The sequence below is a fragment of the Thunnus thynnus genome, chromosome 3 (assembly GCF_963924715.1).
Source record: "Thunnus thynnus chromosome 3, fThuThy2.1, whole genome shotgun sequence".
NCBI classification, from domain to species: Eukaryota; Metazoa; Chordata; class Actinopteri; order Scombriformes; family Scombridae; genus Thunnus; species Thunnus thynnus.
The window spans coordinates 8,687,859-8,707,363 of record NC_089519.1 but is presented as its reverse complement, the minus strand read 5'-3'; the positions used below and the strand labels follow the sequence as shown (position 1 = coordinate 8,707,363).

General features: G+C 40.5%; 5 protein-coding genes across 8 annotated transcripts in view; 3 read left to right on the top strand and 2 right to left on the bottom strand.

Annotated features, from left to right (window-relative positions):
- Positions 1-31: 31 nt before the first annotated feature.
- LOC137178405 (ras-related protein Rab-40C-like) lies at positions 32-4,629 on the bottom strand. The gene is made up of 6 exons (XM_067583935.1): positions 3,918-4,629; positions 3,765-3,825; positions 3,612-3,672; positions 3,439-3,516; positions 3,035-3,257; positions 32-2,143 (listed from the first exon to the last, which is right to left on the bottom strand). Exons 1-6 carry the CDS (start codon positions 4,069-4,071, stop codon positions 1,839-1,841), a joined length of 882 nt encoding a protein of 293 aa, XP_067440036.1. The 5' UTR covers positions 4,072-4,629; the 3' UTR covers positions 32-1,838.
- A 418-nt stretch (positions 4,630-5,047) lies between these two features.
- zp3c (zona pellucida glycoprotein 3c) lies at positions 5,048-8,010 on the top strand. The gene is made up of 8 exons (XM_067586016.1): positions 5,048-5,618; positions 5,723-5,829; positions 6,103-6,206; positions 6,656-6,839; positions 6,919-7,045; positions 7,127-7,215; positions 7,448-7,521; positions 7,832-8,010. The coding sequence occupies exons 1-8, from the start codon at positions 5,085-5,087 to the stop codon at positions 8,008-8,010; spliced, it is 1,398 nt and encodes a 465-aa protein (XP_067442117.1). The 5' UTR covers positions 5,048-5,084.
- LOC137178348 (inositol 1,4,5-trisphosphate receptor-interacting protein) overlaps positions 7,337-19,505 on the bottom strand; it is a 12,385-nt gene continuing 216 nt past the window's right edge. Inside the window, exons 2-6 of one of the 4 annotated variants that reach the window (XM_067583930.1) lie at positions 18,749-18,893; positions 17,353-17,450; positions 17,111-17,226; positions 10,338-10,550; positions 7,337-10,034 (exon numbers count right to left, since the gene is read on the bottom strand). In XM_067583930.1, the coding sequence (XP_067440031.1) occupies positions 8,176-10,020 (1,845 nt within the window). In that variant the 5' untranslated portion in view covers positions 10,021-10,034; positions 10,338-10,550; positions 17,111-17,226; positions 17,353-17,450; positions 18,749-18,893 and the 3' untranslated portion in view covers positions 7,337-8,175. Of the gene's footprint in view, positions 10,035-10,337; positions 10,551-14,787; positions 16,364-17,110; positions 17,227-17,352; positions 17,650-18,748; positions 18,894-19,505 lie in introns of those variants that run through there. The other 3 variants (XM_067583931.1, XM_067583932.1, XR_010926968.1) reach the window with 3 other exon arrangements.
- LOC137178469 (calcium homeostasis modulator 1) lies at positions 10,559-14,743 on the top strand. The gene is made up of 2 exons (XM_067583940.1): positions 10,559-12,810; positions 14,218-14,743. Exons 1-2 carry the CDS (start codon positions 12,265-12,267, stop codon positions 14,722-14,724), a joined length of 1,053 nt encoding a protein of 350 aa, XP_067440041.1. The 5' UTR covers positions 10,559-12,264; the 3' UTR covers positions 14,725-14,743.
- The window catches only part of zgc:175214 (uncharacterized protein LOC557610 homolog), a 7,582-nt gene continuing 5,868 nt past the window's right edge, over positions 17,792-19,505 (top strand). Inside the window, exon 1 of the mRNA XM_067583938.1 lies at positions 17,792-18,004. Coding sequence (XP_067440039.1) covers positions 17,980-18,004 — 25 coding nt within the window. The 5' untranslated portion in view covers positions 17,792-17,979. The remainder of the gene's footprint in view (positions 18,005-19,505) is intronic.

The window sequence follows — 19,505 nt, the reverse complement described above, 5'->3', positions numbered from 1 at the left end:
GCACAAGTGGATGAAAACACAACGCGATAACTGTAGTTTTACCCTTTATTTTGATGGGTGGCTTTGTTTTCAATGCCCATGGAGACAAAATTATAATGAATCCCGCATCCAAACCTTGAGGCGCAGCTCTGACAACAACAACAACTGTTTACATATAGTGCTTTAAATGTTCACTCCAGTTCTGTTGGAGCCTGTTGTACTGGTCTCAATGCACATAAAACAGGTGTCAGTGGGAAACATGCACCAATTTTTATCCCCTCAGTGACTTTATCTTATACATATAGTCATGGCACTGGGAATGTTGAAGTGGAAATACAGCACATGTTAATCAGAGGTGGAAAGATGATTGGGAATTACAGTATTTGTGCAGATTATTCAATTATTTTAAAAAGAGACACTAGGAAGTTTTCATTGGTTAGTTCTGATTAAAAGACACAAGACTTTGCGCCCTTTCTGAGGTCTTCAAATTAATCTGACATCACATGTTTCTTGTAAATAATTTGATCATCAGTAACCAAATGTCCAGAATGAAATGACAACTGTAATCCCCCTTGCTATACACAACTTTTTAAGAATGTTGGAATATATCAATAATTTAATTGAAGCCGCAAAACAACTCAGATTCTCAGAAATTCAGCAACAACACTAAATAATATTACAGTACCCAATTACATTCCACCTCTGATTTTTACAGTCCCACATATCACCATAAATCCACAGAAAAGTAGAAGATGAATATTGTTTTACATTCATAAATACATAGCATATACAGAAAATATCCAAAAAATGCAAAATTAAAAATATTCCTTTCATCAACGTCCTGTGAGGTTACAAATTCCTGTTGTGAACCAATTGCAAAACTTTCTTAAGGCAAAACGCCGCGACTGATTACATAATCTTGAAATCTGAGTTTTTACAAGGTTTCCTCATCAGCACCAAGCAACCTCTGAATTGCCCCAAGAATTAATAGAATAAAATTGCTGTTGATGAATTAAAATCAGTTAAACCCAACTATGGATGAGATTCAGAGGTGTAAAATGGTCTGAGAGAGTTGACAGATATCCAAACTGATGACTGATGGAGATGGAGGGTAAATTAATTTGGGCTGAAGTCTAGAAGTATCACAGCAAGTCGTGCCGGACAAAGAATGTTTTTCAATGGATAACTTACTCAACTTTGCTGTAATCTAGGAATCTGGGGAAACAGGCCCTGCTTTTCTCATGACATTCAATTTAAAATCAGTTTTGTTTAAAACTTAACTAATCTCATTTTTAAATAAGGTTGAGGTTGCAAAAGAGATTTTGAACTCTGGACGAAGGGTACAAGACACACAAATATGTTGGAAATCAAGGCGGGTTTCCCGCAACAATCAAGACAAAACAAGCATAAGGAGCTCCCCTCCAAAGAACAATCACCGAAACAGCGAACGCATACAGGATATTTACAACTTCAAATCCAACTTAAATACCAATAAACAATCCTTTTTCCAAATAAAAGCTACCTAATGTTCCTCCACTCATTTGTAGTGTTACCAGGTGAGTGACAATCCTTGATTCACATCTGTTGGTCCCAGGGAAATCTTGTTCTACTTGATCACAGTGAGCCTCTTTCATAAAGAGTGCAGGTAAACAGACATCCACAAGGTGAAGCACCAGCAAGCACTAAGAGAACAGATCCAATCCAACCATCCGAGTCAGTTCCCAAAGGTCAATGTGAGTTCACAGCTATATCCGCTTCTGCTGGTAGCTCTACATGCTCTTCTCCGGTCTTACGACCTCTTGGAGCAACAACACGATTAACACCGGTCCCATGGAGGCAACCATTAGTCCGCCCCTTCACTATGAGATCTTACAGTTCCCCTTGGAGGACGACGATGAGTTCTTTGGAGGACTCTGTGGAGGCCTAAAGGATTTTGAGCGTTTGAGACTGTTGGCTTTGCTTCCACCGCTGCTGCTGCCGCCTGAGGCTGCGCTGTTGGCCACTGAGTAAGAGCGTCCGTGCATCATGACTGCATTCATGCCGTTGGCCATGGAGAAAGACTTGAGGTGGGACTTGATGGCGACAGGGAGAGGCAGTTTGTCAATGAGGTGCACCGGTGTGCAGGAGACAATCGAACGGCAGCACAGATCTTGGAGGCTGAAGACTGGAGAGCAAGAAGAGGGATAAGGTTGTTAAGATTGTATGTCATGTAAAATAAACTCTGAGGTGTAACTACAGATGTCTCTACACTACTATTTGTTCACTCTTTGCACTTTTCTTATTCTTTTTCAGAAACAGCAAGTACTTTTTTAAGCCCCTTCTAAAGGTCTCCCAACAACAAAGTTAAGATATCTAGAAGAATAATGTATAGACTTTAAATAACTTTCATTAGACTGATGGACAGAGGGCCATTTGCCAAAGTAGATAATAACTAGATTTTGGCAATGATATGGTAGTTCCACTGTGTGACAAATACTATTTTTGCTGCACTCATATGTTGATACATTTTCATGCCATTTTGTCAGAAGTTACTTTACAGAGGCTAATTTAACTAAATTTCCTCTTCAAGATGAAATTTTATTCCTATTTTTGGAAATGACAGTGTGAGTAAGAAACGGGTTCTCAAGGGCTTCTTCATAAAAATTTGCTTTGTGAAGTACCTTAAGATTGTAATAAAATAACTGATATACACATTTCATTACACTCAACAACAGCAGTGTGCCTGTCTAGAGATGTCCAGGTTACTCTGGATAATCCACAGACCTTGCATTAAAAGGATTTCACTGAAACTACTTTATATCAAAGAAATAATACCTATGAGAACTGTTGACAGGGAGAACAGTGGATTATCTAGAGTAACTTTTACACTGCTTCAAGGAATTTACAATAATTTTGAGTTTTCCAAATGTAAATCTGATTGAGTACAAATGAAATTCCTTTCATACCGACTGCATTGGGGGTGCAAAAATATATTCTGACCCTTTATCTATAATAGAAACAAACATACATTGCTAATCTGACAGATTTGATCAGACAAAATGATTAACAAACTCACCTCTGTTGGGCCTCCAGAATTTCTCCATCCCATGCCTCATCAGCACGATGCGTGAGAGCTCTGTGAAGGATTCGATGACATTGAAGTTGCAAAGGGGGCTGACCTCAAAGAAAGTCATGCTGTTTTTTTCTGCATAAGCCCTCGCCTGCTCTGTTGGAACCTGCCGCTTGAAAGCCAAGTGAAGCCGGTTGCCCACCAGGATCCTGGGAACACCTGGGGCATGCTGATGGAAATAAAATGATATTGTGACGACATTTAGATAATGTTTTTGAATTATAATGTATCTCTTAAACACAGACAGACAGAAAATGGTCTTTCTCAGGGCCGGAAAGATACAAACACACGATATTACCCCATCTACATGCGTTTCCTATATTTCTAAGTCAACCAGAAATGGTGTTTACCTCATCAATTTCCCGGATCCAGCGGTCAATACCATCAAACGACCAGCCGTTAGTGATGTCATATACAAGCAGGATGCCCTTTGGGATGAAAGCCAAACAAGTTGACATATTTAGAGATTTAAACAATTGGGAGGGGGGGGGGGGGGGCACCAAAGTTGCTCTATAGTCCTCACCTGTGCCCCTCGGGAGTAAGACCTGAAGATGGTGCAGAATCTCCCCTGCCCTGATGTGTCCCTGTAGAAAACACACATATATTATTAGACCAACATATTGTAGCTTTGATTATTATGGCCTCTGTTGATATCGAACTGTGTAAAAATGCTTACCATAACTCTAATTTCACTCGTCTCCCATCCAGCAGGATTGTGGTCGTCTTGTAATCGATCCCTAAAATTTCACACGGTCCAGATTGAGTCATTGTTAATTATTGTGAACGTAACTTCAAACCAGCTTAAACAAAGACATAGACTGCTACTCACCGCTGCTGTAGGCATAGGGAGACTCCACTGATCCGTCTTGTAAACTGTCCAAGATTTCTCCCTTTCCAACATCGCTGTCTCCCACCAAAAGAAATTTCAGTAGATAATCGTAACTCTTGACAGGACTACTCTGGGCCCCCATTATCCCACGCATTGGATCCGGTTCACGAAGAGCTTTTTTGAGCTCACCAGACGTCCTCTGTTCGGGGCGAGGGACGAGCCAGACGGTCCCCAGCGGTGGTAATCGAAAGCTGGGCGACCGCCGTTTGACGTTAACGTAAGCTAGTCAGCTAACTGGTGCACTACGTCCGATTTACATGAGCACCATCTTTTCCTTCTTAGCTTCTTCTAATACATCAAATAATTTCCTGACTCCACTGAAACAAACGTTCAAGTGTTTTAGCACCGGGCAGCTGAGCCCAGACGCTGTCGATGTAACGTTAACGTTCACATAAATAACCAAAACAACCCTAGCTGTTAGCTTGCTAGCTAGCCAGCTAAAACTAACGATTGTTACGCATTCTAGCACAAATAAAAGATATAAAGTAGAAATGAGGTTGTTCACTCATACATAAGTCGATACCCTACCAAACCAGTTGGAGTTTTTTCCACTTTGTTTATAAGAGAAAAATGCCAATGCGGGTTTTTCAGCTACGGAGCACAACGACTAAAGTGGACAGTGTTGGAACTTCCTGGTATTGACATCACGAGTTACGTAATTTCCGATATGATTTTAAAAAAAATAAAAGAATTCCATGAACGTCTGTGTATGTATGAAAATATGAACCAGAAAATACAAAGTATTGTTGGCTTGTTGATTTTAAATGGCAAATATAACCATGACCATAAATCCAGATCCTCTAAATATGCATTTAGAAAACATTGGAACTGACAGTGAGTATTTTTCATGTTTAATAAAAGTGATGTAATGTATTGATTCTGTCCCCTTTGTTCTATCCCACACTGGTGTTTGACAGATAAAGAGAAAGGTATATAAGGTGATTATCATTGTTCAGATCGCACTGGTTGTTCTTGATTGACATTTGCAGCAGCTGTGGAAATTCTTCCTGATTGCAGAAGATAAAAGCCAGGTGAAAACTCTTCTCTCATGCACAACCTGTTTAGGTGAGGGGTCAGCTTCAGTGGGCGGTAGCCACCAGAGAGAAAATGGGGCTGGTACATGCTGGGCTTTTATTCCTACTGTGTTGTTCTGCCTATCGCTATGCATTTAGCAGTGGGGCTGGGTATGGCCCCTTTGTGCAAGATCCTGAATTAGAGTGGGCGAGAATGGAGACAGTGATAGATGAAGAAAGAACCCAAGCCCCTGCACCCAGAGCCCAATTCAAAGATGCGTTACCTGAAGCCAAGAAGGTTCCTCAGTACCGGATTGTCTCAACCTCCAAGGACCAGAAAGCACTTTTCAAGCCAGAAAAGGGTTCCAGGCCCCTCCCTAACTCAGTCCAGTCTATGTTGCTTGTGACTGCTGCTCCTGAAACTGAAGGTGGACAAACAACCCGACGAAAGTTGGTTGAAATCTTGTGCCATGTCGACAGAATGTATGTAAGAATCAGGAGGGAGGTCTTTAAGACCACGGATGCATACAAATATTTGAAACTAGGCACCTGTCCTGTGAACCAAGGTACGAAAGCTCATTACTACCTTCTGTACCTTCTGAAAAATGACTGTGGATACAAGAGAGAGGTTGGTAAACGGCCATTTTCTTACTCTTTGTCTCTATTTTCACCATATAAGTTTTCTGCTTCATTTTGTCAAATACCACTAACACAAATGTTTGTCTGTTCCAGAGTAATGCAGATTATCTGTCCATCAGCAACGTTCTCCGCTACAATCCAACTGGTCCCATTTTAAGAGAAATGCCCTTTAACATTCCCCTGCAGTGTAAATATCCCAGGTAAGATTTTGTATAGTAGTTAACTCAATCTGAGCTGAGAGTAGCTGTGGCTAGTGAAATAAACTCACTGTTCTGTTAGTCAATGCTGTGCCATATTGTGCAAGAATTTTAGGTTTTGGTCATAACTGATTTTATCATCTTAGTAGCATTTGATGATTTCTAAATTTTGTGGATTGAGGATGCCAGAAACAGTTTGGCTACACAGCACACTGTTAAGACTACTTTCAGTTGTCCAATTTTGTATTAACTTGTGTTTTCTCTTGACTGCTGCAGGTTGTTTCACTCCTATAAAATTGGCTTCTATCCCATACTTAAAGGCGGCACAGTTTACAAAGCACTCCAACCAAAAAGTAGTTTCATGATCACTTCTCAAGATGGTATGTTGCCTTTTTATAATGTGAATTGATTCCTGTTCACATACATAAGCATTCCCCTTAACATTCAAAGCTCCTGGGCAGTGACAAAGGAAATTGACAAAGACAGACTAAACACACGTGTAATTGAAGAGTTGCATTCAACATTAACTCACAGCTGGACAAACTCTTTAGTTCACACTTTTTATTTGCATTTTCTTGCAGGAATAGCTATGTTACAGATCTGAAGGTGCACTAAATATACTAAAGTACACAATGCTGAAGCATGTCCTAAAAATATTCTCAGGCATTCATCACAGCATATTTGGACAGCTAAAAGATCAGATCAAATATTTCCCCACAAACACTTTGCAGGCTTAAGATTTTTGTTACCCAATCACAACATATATGACAGCTCTCCTAATTTTGTATCTAAAATTGTCCAGTGACTGACTTCCCTCACTTTGCCTCAGCATCAGGGAATGAAATCACTGGGGCTAAAACCTACACCTTGGGACAGCTGATGTACTTTGAGGCCAAGCGACCTGACAACACTGCAAGCTCTGGAGATCAGAGGATGTACATCAACAAGTGCTTCATGACAGCCTCCCAAGACCCCAACTCCAGTCCTAAATATGCAATCATTGATAATCAAGGGTAAAACTTAAATTATGCTTCAGAATAAGATGGACATTACTCATGGTTAGACGTAAACATGCATATTCTCTTATTGCAGTTGTATGATTGATGGTAAGCTGAATGCGCAGTCAAAGTTCCTCACTGGTTCCTCAAAGATGACCCAGAGGTTCAGCGTGGGTGCCTTCATTTTCAAGGACACGGCTTCCAGTTCCTCTTCAACACAGGTATGTCGAGAGTAACTGGTACAAAGATGTAAACTGTCAAATAGAAATATGTAATCTTTGACTCTGAAATCCTTCTTTCAGCAACTCTACATGCACTGTGACATCTCTTTGGGGAAACTTACTCCAACTCCAAGTTCGAAGGCTTGCAGTTATGATCCAGCTACCAAAAAGTGAGTTAACTTTGACTCTGGCAAGAGTTGAAACACCCACAGGTGGAGTTGACTTGCTTTGAATGTCTTTGCTTGTTAAGCCGAAGTTAAAACTCTTATTAAACCCCTGTTGTATTGCTGCTTGTTTTGTAGTGGATTTTTTTTTTTTTTTTTTTTTTTTTACGGTTTTAACACCAAGCTTGTCAATCTTCTACATTTTCGGGACCTGATATAACCCTGTTAATGGTTTCAGGTGGAAGGAGCTATACGGTGATGACTCTGTGTGCGCCTGTTGTGAATCATCCTGCTCATCATCACAGCCTAGGGGTAAGTCTCCATATTTGTTTGCACATTATGGAAAAGGATTCTTTACAAACCTGTCTGTATAGAATATAGCACCTCTGCAATGATTCAACACAGAGCTTAACACAAGCATCAGCCACAAAGTATCTTGCTGTCATGTATAGGCAATGAGAGGGGAAAAAAAACACTTAATCAAAACCATTATGTTTTACAAGCTGTAAGATTACTTTCTCAAGCTTTTGTCACATCAATGAGCTTTAATAACACACTGGAATGAAACTTTGAACAGTTCACAACAGCTACTTGAATGTTTTAATGCATCCTATTCCAACAGCTTCTAGAAATATGGTTTCCGGTCCCTCTTGGACGGTTGACTTGAGCAGGAAGGATGGACCTGTGGAGTTTTACCCGCGGATGAAATCCTTTGACACTGACACGGACACATTCAGCTTGGAGGGCCCTGATATGGAAGAGCACAAAGACTTCCTAAACTTCTGGGACCATGACTACTGAAATTCGTCATGTGGAAGTGACCACAATGTTGAATAAAATTGATCAATATTTTAGTTTTGTGTTCAATATTGCATTACTCCATGAACAGACAAAACTCATTAATTTTGTCTGGTATAAAGAATAACTCAAAAGAAAAACATTTAAACTGAACTTAAAAAAAAAAAATCAAATTGCACAATTAGCCCTGTCAATACACTTAACATAATCATGTATCAGCATGTCTGCATTACTAAGAGTCTCCTGGAAATGCATTACAGCATTTTTGTAGATGCAGTTGTGTACCACAAGGGGATGGAAGAGATTCACTGGCTTTACATGAGTCAACTCAGCAGGGAGTTGAATTACCCTTTGATTTAAAGGGTTCCCAATAAGAACGTGGTGCAGCAGCTTTTTCTCAAGGCTTCTCTGTATGAAGGCCAGTAAGTCTCGTAGCCTGCAAGCCACATTATCTGGTTTCCAGTGTGATGGGTCCTTGGTCAAAAGCAGGTGCATTAGTGCAGTTTTGAAATGAAAATCCTTCAGAGAGCTACTTCCTGACAGTGCTGTTTGTCTCTTGTGAAGGAAACGTGCAATGTCAAGAGTCTGAATGTGACATGAGTTTTCAGGAAGCCGTTTAGAGATGTGTTCTAAGAAGCGATCTTCATAGATGGTCAGAGAGAGTGTCCAGAATGTATCCAAGCTGGAAGGGAAGTAAGGGGTAATATAGAAATGAGCATCAGAGTTGAATTTAACTACAGGGTTTAAACTGAAGCAAATCCTCTTGCCAGATCTGAATCGAACTACCAGAGCGCCAGGAGCATCGATGTAGCGAATGTTGAGCTCAAACTCATACTTGTGTGAAATCAGTGTCCATGCTTGTCTTATAGTGCTCTGAAACCATCTGGTAACCTGGGATTTTGACAGGAATGGGGAGTTCTTCATGCAAAGAGGACCATCACAAACATCCATGATTTTTGTCTTTACCCTCTCATTCTCGCAGTGCAGCAGGCAAACCATATCATCGTCTGCATCTGAAGACTGACAGGGGCAGCCATTTGGGATTTTTTTATTTTCCACCAGCTTTATTTGGCCACAGACTTGCCTATCTGGCAGCAGGTCAGTAGCCTGGTTGTTACTGAGCAGACACTGAAAGCTGTACGGCTCTGGTGGGGTGAAGGTGACAATGATATCACAGACATCCACCATCTGAAAGTCCTCCATCAGCATACCGCCATTTCTATCACAGATGCTCCTCATCGATTCCAGCAGGTCTGCTACAAACCCCTCTAAAAATTCACCCTCTCTGCACTTCTCATCGAGTGAGACTTGAATACATTTAGAATAGAAACGCTGTAGAGTGTTGCTGTCTGGTAGCGGCACTAGGAAGTTCCTGGCATCTTCTTGTTTCATTTGAGGATTTCTCCTCAGGCATTTCCTGAAGAAGCGGATCAAGGAAATAATGGAAAGTGTGTTCCATATGTACCAGAGGTAATCCTTCTCCCAGTCAGAAAGCGCATTCTCTGAAGTTTCATTGTCTGACGTCTTGGTGTGGTGGGATAGAGGTGCTTCTTGTTGCTTGGAGCTGAACACTTCATTGTTCATGTCCAGTTGTAAACTGCCCTCTACTTGGGAAACATCTTTTTGATCAGTGTCACTTTTGGACTTTTCTGGCAGACTTGAATTGTTGTTATTTATAAAATGTTCATCATCTTCCTCTGAATCTTGGTTGGTGTCAATCACATCTGGCATTTTATCTTTTTCAGTAACACGTTGGTCAAACTCTTTTGAGACTGAAGCCTCATTTTGTTCTTTGTTGACATTTATTACATCATCCAGAGGCCCTTTATCATCAGTGTGTGTCATTTCCTGATTGACAGGTGCTATTTCCTGGTCCAGTTTCTCCCTTTCCCTCAGCAGCCACTCTTCCTGCTTTTGCAAGATGATATTGTCCCCCTCCTCAATCCCGGGGTCATCCCAGAGACGCATGAGACTCAGAGTGACCACAAACACTCGGAGCAGAGTATCTTGCATTGTCAGCACTGTCTCTGAATGGATCAAACAGCATAAAAAATAGTTACAAATATTTCAGCACTTTTGAAAAATGCATGAGTTTGTCTAAACATGTAAAAACAAAGCATTGAATGAAAGTTGTGGTAATGATAGATAAAAATACTTTATGAGAAATGTTCATCTTGCCAAAGTTGACGGTGATGCAAAGTCAGAGAGAAAGAAGGTACTTCCTTGATGGCCTGGAAGCATCCTCTTTACTAATTTCTGTGATTACATTTGATATAAAACACTATTTACTACAGCACATAACATAATGTGAGAAGAAAAAGAATACGCACCACAAGAAATAATGATTGATTATCTTAATCTTGCAACGTTGTGGTAATGTGTAAATAGGTCGAAGGAGGAAGCAGGAGACTAACCTTGCACAGGCACAAGCTCGACAGTCTCTTCCTATTTTTCAGATGTAGGTTGTCTTTCGTGACTTATTTCCTGCACACCCTGCCCATGTGTTATGCTGTGACATTTTCCTGTGCAACACACTGAAAAAACTGACAGCACAGACTTCCTGTAAGTTTAACAGCACATGCAGAAGAGTCTGAAGTCTGAGTCACTACCTTAACCTCAAACAGTTTTGATGACAGGATAGTATACTATGATATGAAAGTATTAGGCCACCTAGTATAACACAAACAAAAACTACGTGTGGATAATGGTTTGTGTGTAAGCCTCTACCTTTTATTCACCTGTGGGCTTCTAACTGGTTTGTCGAGCTCTGCTTCATTCAGCGGGAGTTCAAAGGTCTAATGTGAAATAAACTAACAAATCCCTTGGTGATTTAATAACTATCACATCTTGCATTGCAGCTATAGTCTCTTGATCTGTTTGGTTCAAGCAAGTGGAAACATATTAACCTTTCACCTCTTAGACAACAACCAAATTTTCCAGCCAAAGCCAGACATATTTGAATGGTTCAAGACCATTTTTGCATGTCTCAATTGGTACGGCTAAAACTGAACAACACTGAATCCCTGAGGCTCAGGTACTGTACCATAAGTTAACACTTCTACATACTGCATTCATCTAAGTACAAAAAAACATTCATGTGTTAATTGTGAAATGACTGACTGGAAACTATGTAAATGTTTTTTCTGAAGCTTGTAACAGGTTGACTTTTGCGAAAGAGTGGGTTGAATGAGAAACGTTTTTGTTACATCACACTAAACACAGGTGCCTGTGAAGGGAGGGGCATGATGACAGATGATGTGGTTGGCTTTGAACATCACCATAGAGAGTTCGAGATACACTTTTCAGTCAGTCTGAGATACAATGTTTAATAGGCATATAAAGAACAGCAGCTTACTTATGATGGACATTGTCACTGTGTGAATTTTTTCCTCTGCTTTTGTTCATCCACTCTTAAGAAAACAGGTAAGTCTATGTGTGGCTTGTTACTTTCTGATCAATATCTATAGATGCCTGACTTTGTATTATTATACATAAGACAGGGTTTAGAATAAGAGTCATGGTTCACTGAGAACATATGAGATTCTGGTACCACTTTCTAATAAGAGACCCTTTATAGAGCATTTATATGTTTTAACTAATGGCTCAATTATTGGTTAATAAATAATGTACTAATTCTTTATAGAACAGTTATAAACCATTAAGAGCAAATTTTGGATTGATGTGTTGTGAAAAATCTCTCTGGCTGTTGAGCCTCCAATCTTCAGGAAAAGAGGTGCAGAGCATATGGGCCAAAATGCATTTATTAGCAACTCAGTAACATTTACCACTGCAGACTTTGTAAGCACCCTTTATTAAGTGTTTGTAACGTTTGAAATAATCTTTGCTGCAGGCTTATTACTTTATTAATGACTGAATAACATTCATAACTATAGACTTGGCATTTATTACCTTTTATTAATGACTATTATTGTCTTGACTTTATTAATGAATCAGCAGCCAGAGATATTTCATAACCTGGTAGTCCAAAAGTTAATTTTATTACTGGTCTATTACTGATCTTTAAAACAGTGGTAAACATTCATGAAATTATTAATAAAGCCATTAATTACAACTTGTAAATTCTTTTAAAAGGGTGACCTGTCAGAAAGTGGCACCACATTCCTTCTAAACCTTCAATTAACACAATAGGAAAAAGGTTTAATTTTTTTTTCACTTATTTAAAAAGTACTGGAACTTGACTTCCTGCTTTACTTCTTTTCACAGATTTAATTACTTTGACCCAAAACATCCCCCAAGATGGATAAGTTTCGTATGATGTTCCAGTTTCTCCAGTCCAACCAGGAATCTTTTATGAATGGGATCTGTGGTATAATGGCACTAGCTAGCGCACAGATGTACTCTGCCTTTGAGTTCAGCTGCCCCTGTATGCCAGAATACAACTACACCTATGGGATCGGATTGCTTATTATTCCCCCTCTATGGTTCTTTATGTTAGGTTTTGTATTGAACAATAATGTGTCAGTGCTTGCCGAGGAGTGGAAGAGACCCACAGGGAGACGGAGGAAGGATCCCTCAGTCCTTCGCTACATGTTTTGTTCAATCACGCAGAGATCCTTGATAGCACCTGCAGTGTGGGTGTCTGTCACTCTCATGGATGGAAAGAGCTTTTTGTGTGCTTTCAGTGTCAACTTGGATATTGAAAAGTTTGGGAATTACAGTCTGGTAAAGGGGATGTCAGAGACGGAGAAGATAAAACTTCTGGCAAAGATTCCATGCAAAGACCTGTTTGAGCATCAGGAAATAAGAGTGGCAGCATCACGATACATCAAGTGTATATCACAGGTAGCCTGCTGATTGTTTACTTCATATTGCTATGAACAGTTTTATTCTGAAAGGTCATTAGGTGGAAACTTTTTGGAGAGGCAGAGCTGTAGAGTAAACAGAAATAATGGAAGGAGACAACAACACAATTTTTTAGAACAAAAGTTCGAAAGCCAAATGAAAAACAGAATAACACAAGAAGAAATGTGGTCAAAATGTCAACAAAATAAATCTAAATTGAAATGGTTACTGCTGATAGTTTAGCTAACAAGGCTGTGTGGAACTTTAGGCTAAGTAACAAACAGCAATAACATGGTTTAACTATAGCCAGAGCACTTTATATAGCTACCATTGAGGAAACTAAGGTCATATTCTTTGTATTTGGTAGATTTAACAACCTGCAGGAATTTACAAGCTACAATTAAAAATGTACCAATGGTAGTTGAGTGATTCCAGTATTTACTATATTTGGAATGGCTTTGAAAGAGTATCTAGACATTCATGTTGGCAAATAAAATAAAAATAATATAAATCATTGGGAAATCAAATCAAATTAAAATAAATTTTAAAAAAGTCAGGGAGTCATCTGCAGGGACCCATGACCTCAATCTCTAATATCTCTATAATACATGTCTGATTGTCATTTCTGAGCCTCCTCCTGACTACTTTTTAACATTTAACTTTTTTTTTTTTTTTTACATTGTATTACTCCATTTAACTCAAATGCCAGTTAATAATAGCCACTGAGACTGTTTCCACATACTTTTTAGCAACTGAATGTGTAATCATTCAATGAGAGCAATGCATTATTAATCAAATAAAACCTGTGAAACCTTATGCAGCAGCACAAAAGAAGTATTGTTGTAACCTATTAATTCTTGTGTTTCCAGTATTTGGGGAGATAAATATTTTAATCTCTGATTGTTAGATCAGTCAATCAATTTAAATAGACGGTCTTTGTTTTTTGCCAAAAGTTGGGAACACTTTCAGCAGGCAGTTTTTCAACTTCATCACAAGATGTGATTTATTTCTCAAAAACTGTAGTTAACTTAAGTCTCCCCACCCGACTCTCGCTCCCTTTGAGTTCAATGAGGCTTTCTTGATTGCTTATTAAAGGAATAGATAAGCCTCTAAATTTATTATTCAAGGAACTGGGACTGATTTCCATCCACCCAAAAACACCCACACTATGATTAAGATCTTTGATCAGCCAAAGGGCAATTATACAAGCTTTAAAGTAACATGTCTCCAAAATGTCTATTGATATACAGGGGATAATGATTCTGTTAATGAACTATGAAACAGTTGGGGAGCTGCTTGATGGATTTTTTCCATCACCTTTTGACTATTTATAATAGTAACATAAGAGCTAGATGCTCTAGCTTAGCTTGCTATATCAATATGTTAATACATGTTTATATATCACAGGCATGCGGATGGATGTTTTTGCTCATGATGACCGTCACGGCCTTCCTGATCCGGGCTATTCGACCATGCTTTACCCAGGCCGCCTTCCTCAAGACCAAATACTGGTCTCATTACATCGACATTGAGCGCAAGATGTTTGATGAGACCTGTAAAGAGCACGCCAAGAGCTTTGCCAAGGTTTGCATCCACCAGTACTTTGAGAACATCAGCGGAGAGAACTTCTTACACCATCACTCCAGCAAGGACGACAGCTTCGATGAAGACGAAGACAAAAAGAGAAGCGATGAAGACAGGCTTCTGGGTATCAGGGCCCAGGATGATATGAATAAAGTTTTGTGGAATTGGCACACCTGTAAACCAGCTCTGGCTCTGAGAAAGGACCAGATAAATGGTGAAAACAATGGCAGACTGAATGGAGAAGCCAATGGAGCAGTAAATGGGTTTGTAAAGGGGCACACCCATGACATAGAGAAAAAGGAATGGGCGGTGTATTATAGTAAGGTCTGAAGAGTTCAAACAGGAAAAAGTAATGCTACAGCTGGGTTGTCTTTAGCTTTCACATAACTGTATTGGTACAGGAATTATTTTATTTCTACAACCAGGGGACAACTTTATCTTTAGAATCTGTTTAAATGTTAGAAATACAATATGGTTCAGTTGAATCAGATTTGTACTTAATGCATAGAATATTTGGTGCAATATGTAATTTGACTTATGGTACAATACTTGAGCATAAAACCCACAAAGTGTCAACATATTTCTGGTTCACATACAGTTCAGTTTACTCAGAAGATGTCTGGTATTGGATGTAGTCCAAAACATGTTGTTTTTACTGTTGTCACAGCTATGTTTTATCTATAAGGCATTAATTACTGTTCACATTCTGCTGCTGCTCTCTGAGGGACTGATCTTGGCAATAATCTGACGTCTCTGTATATTGTAGGCTGCAGAAATAGAGCTGTTGTATCAGGCGGATAGTAAAGCATTATTACAACACACTGGAGAGTTCTCATTGATAATGCTAAATGTTTGTGTTGCTCTCAAGTGCAGAGCTGCCATAAATACTCCCAGGGCACGAAACATAAGCTGATAACATGGGTCATATGACAGATGGGGAAAAAAACGCTATTAGAGATACACTTTCAGACAAACACTTTAGGAGTCATTGTTGAATATCTTTAGGTTCTACGCTGGGCCATGTTAACAAGTATCCAAAGTTACCAGTCCTGTAAAGATTTCAACTTGGCCATTAACACTTTAACTTTAACACTAAACACATTTAAACCTTGGCATGAGCTGATAATCCTACACTGCTAGTGTATTTCCAATCAGGCAAACCTTTGATTTATGCAAAAACAAAAGGTTGTGACAGCCTAAACTATTTACATGCCTCTGAGAAAACAATGTTAACATTTGCATCTCTCTCGCTCCCTTATTATGTTGCTCTATTCCCAGTTTAGTCAGTCACTCCCCAATAAAAGCCTTTCACAATGAGACACTGGGGAATTCTTCTTCTTCTTGTTTGAAAAACCTTCGTTCAGATGAAAACGTTCATATGCTATACTTCTCCAGGAAGCTGTTGATACAATGGTCTTTTCATCAAATATCACAAGAGGGCGTGCTGTTACCAAAACCACTATCCCTCACATGCCAACAATAACAACACGCATTATCTTTGATTCTGCAACGTGTAAAAACACGACAATGCATGCAGTGTATTAAGGGCTATATTTATGCTCATGCATCTGTGCAGTCAAGCCAGCTGTTCCTCAGTATTCAGAAGTAATGACATTACTAGAGGAGGAGGAGGGGGTGAATGAAAATGGCATGGATCCCATTGAAGCTTCTCTCCCTCCATCCCTCCCCTCCCCCTGGGGATTGGTGGAGCAGCACTCCCCTTGACTCTCTCACAGCTCACCCAGTAGCCCAGCAGCTGTTCTCTCCCTCAGCGAATTGGCAGCCGGGGCCGCTGGTGTGGGGGTGGACGTGCATGCAACGTCTTTGTCCAGGCTGTGATTTTTCTCTCTGTGTGTCCCTCTCTCTTTCTTGGTATGATTTCCCTTCATATCTTACTTCCTTCTGTGTTCCCTCTATCTGCAGAAACACCTCCTCCCCTCATCTCTGCTCTTACTGCTTTGTTGTTCCGCTGCAAAAGAGTGACATGGTGTTTATATATAGCTCAAACAAAGCACATCTAAAAAGTACTCAGCGCTTGCTCTAGCTCTAAAAATACAATGTGTGTACGTGTTAAGGAAGGGAAAGGGTGAATGAGGTTGCATCATCTCTGCCTTTGTTGACCTCCACTTCAGAGAAATGGCTTTGTTTTGGTTGTCAGGACATCAGCCATGCGCATGTTACTGACTAGGGCCTCCCTTGACTTTGCTGCAAGTGCCTCTCTTGTCTCCCTCTCACATATATACACGCACAGGGGCGTGCGCACACAGACACACACACATCAGCATGCTTGCAGGCGCCCTATTCGTCAGTGTCTGGCTCATTCTGCCTTCCTTCTGCCTACAGATTGGAGGACAGAGGTAACGAGGGAGGGCTGAGGGAGAGGAGAGTTGCGAGGCAAAACGGCTGGTCACATGAGCAGAGATCTGTTTACAAACCCAAGGCAGAGCAGAGCAAGGAGAGGAAGGGAAAGGCGAATTGCAGGCTCTCTCTGAGCACCATTATGGATTGAAATAGGAAGAAGGGAAGCCTGCCATGACAAAGCCAGCTGGAGGTGGGAGAGACTGAATACGACACACGCAGACACACTCTTGCACACACACCGTCTTTGTCTCTGATTTTTTTTTTTCTCAATTGAAGGAACAGATGGTTAGAGGGAGAGTAGGATCCCCCCCCTACGCAAACACACACACTGACTGACAAACACACACACACACACCAGCAAAATACCGAACCCAGCTCGAGGACTGTTGTTGATTGCATGGAGCTGTCCTCACTTTGTTTGGGCTTTGAGGGAAGCACATCTCTGGCTTGTATACTGAGGAGGAACACCCCCTGCAAGATCAGAGGATTGAAGGAGACAACAGAGGAGAGCAGAGGGGGATGAGACTTGTGAAAATCCTCTGTTAAAAAAGCAGCTTTGGGGGGAAGACAAAGCACAGACTAATGCCAGATAATTACCTTCATTGGACGAGGACTGTCATTTTGAACAGCGGATGTCATTGAAACTGATGTGGGCACAATACTGCCGAAAGTGAAGTCAAAGAGGGCCTTTTCCGCTGGAAATGTAAGTATTTCCTGTTACAAAGCAGTCTGTGTTTATGACGTGACTGAGTGAGATTCAGCTTTTGACAATAACAACTCCTGAACAGCACATGCTATAAGGCAACTGACAATCAATCAAATCCACTCAACATAGATTTCTTTGTCTCTTCTTCTATCTCTCGTATGATGACATCATTCTCACTGGGATCCAGGAACACATGAGGTCTTCAGTCCCAATCCAAACCCCAGTCCCAAATCTCCCAATCTTAACACGGAGCAGTTAATCCAGATTTGGGAATGCTGGGCAGCACAGACTGCTGAGCCAACAAAACCGCACCTCTCAAGGATTTATGGAATCTGAGCAAATCTGAGGAACTTGATGGTTGTTTTTGGAGGAGCTAACTCAGCGCAGGGTGACTGATTCCAGGCTCTAAACAGATTCAGTGTCCAGGAGCTCCGGCCCACGAGTTTGGCTCTTATCCAGGCTCAGCCTTCTCCTGACAGGGCCTAAATTTACTGCTGCTGCTCTGGGAGTCAAATTTCATGCAACCATTCCAATGGTGTAACGGTAAGTGAGTGGACTTCTTTGCTTTGTGCTAAATACACAAGAGGTGGTAGCACATGTACTCACTTGTATCTCATAACCCAGTTACTTAGTTGCAGGCTGCTAGCTAATGGGATCCGTATAATGGATGTGTTTGTGGAACAGCAAATCACAGAGATTTGGGGTTTGTGTTTTAAGGAGGGTGACAGAGCACTTAAAATAAGCCACATTCAAGGTCATGTTTGTATTTTGAGTGCTACAACTAACTGAATTTATGTTATTCTTTCACCTTATTCCATATTATTGTTTGTTTGTTTGCATCAACACTTGGTTCATCATTGTATCTCTCATTATGTTACCCTTGGACTTCCCTACAATATACCCCCCCCCCTCTCTTGTAAATCCCCCAACCCCCAGCCATGTCAAATTATCCAACCCATACCCCCCACAGTGTGCAAGCTGTACCCATTCATTCACTCTAAAGAGAGACACATGGACATTTAGAGGCTGGCAAAGAGCATCCTTGCTGCAAATTAATAGGAACACATGTGGCCTGTGGAAGTGGGGCTTCCTCTGCTATTGTTTTACCAAATGGTCCTTTAGTCCCCAGAGTTTTTTTCTGTTTAATATACCCCACCCCCCACCCCCTGCCACCTGCAACACACACGCGTTTCTGTCTTAGAAATACAGGCAGACAGACACTAAGACACTCCTACCCTTCCATCCCCCGGTGCTGTCGCACACATGCACACACACTCTACCAGTCACCTCTATAGAGTCTGTGGAACAGATGGTGGTGTGGCGGAAGTGGTGTCTGTCCTCCATGTTTGTTTTGTTCACAGCCAATTAACACGCAGCCTGACGAGCGCCTCAGTTGCCACCACAGTGCCAGTTGCAGCTCCCCGGACAACACCTGCCTCAAAACATCAGCCATTAGAATAAACTCCTCACTAAATATTTTATACTGTCAGTAAAACTCTTTTAAAAATTCTGTGGAGATGAGTCAAAGTGCCACATACTCTAGAGCCATTGTCAAGCAAACATATAGTCAAGTTTAATATCTAAAAGTATCCAGAGACTCAAGGCCTTGTGGTGTTGTTGTATAGGTTCATATTCTAGTTAATGATCAACAATTTCCTACTTCTTCTATGATTCCTCTTTCTTTTCTCTGTCCATTTCAAATATGTTTTTTACAGTAGCAAATAATAATCATGGCTCACTTTTTTTCTTAACAAATACAAGTGATCCCACAGATCTCAAGAGCTTAACTGATCTCTAAACTCGTAACAGTGGAATTGCCTGTTCAAATTGCAGCGTCTAATGTTTATGCAATCAATTAAGTCACTGTCAAAGTTGACAACTGTATTCTGTACAGATATTGACACAACCTTTCAAGATAGGTCATTATAATGGGAAGGTAAACAATGAAGTTGTAAGACTGGATTTTCTTTTTTTCAGTAGCTCTATTTGAGGAGGGAAATGGAGTTTAAAAACACTAAGGCTGTAAACACACTTAAAATAGAGG

What these genes read in the sequence shown, in the direction of transcription:
- LOC137178405 (XM_067583935.1), bottom strand. Translation starts at nt 4,071, where the DNA reads ATGCGTGGGATAATGGGGGCCCAGAGTAGTCCTGTCAAGAGTTACGAT. An exon ending in CGAGTGAAATTAGAGTTATG is followed by an intron (nt 3,673 to 3,764) that starts GTAAGCATTTTT and finishes TGTTTTCTACAG; the next exon opens with GGACACATCAGGGCAGGGGA. An exon ending in GGATCCGGGAAATTGATGAG is followed by an intron (nt 3,258 to 3,438) that starts GTAAACACCATT and finishes TATTTCCATCAG; the next exon opens with CATGCCCCAGGTGTTCCCAG.
- LOC137178469 (XM_067583940.1), top strand. Translation starts at nt 12,265, where the DNA reads ATGGATAAGTTTCGTATGATGTTCCAGTTTCTCCAGTCCAACCAGGAA. An exon ending in ACATCAAGTGTATATCACAG is followed by an intron (nt 12,811 to 14,217) that starts GTAGCCTGCTGA and finishes TATATATCACAG; the next exon opens with GCATGCGGATGGATGTTTTT.
- zp3c (XM_067586016.1), top strand. Translation starts at nt 5,085, where the DNA reads ATGGGGCTGGTACATGCTGGGCTTTTATTCCTACTGTGTTGTTCTGCC. An exon ending in TATGATCCAGCTACCAAAAA is followed by an intron (nt 7,216 to 7,447) that starts GTGAGTTAACTT and finishes TAATGGTTTCAG; the next exon opens with GTGGAAGGAGCTATACGGTG. An exon ending in CTCATCATCACAGCCTAGGG is followed by an intron (nt 7,522 to 7,831) that starts GTAAGTCTCCAT and finishes CTATTCCAACAG; the next exon opens with CTTCTAGAAATATGGTTTCC.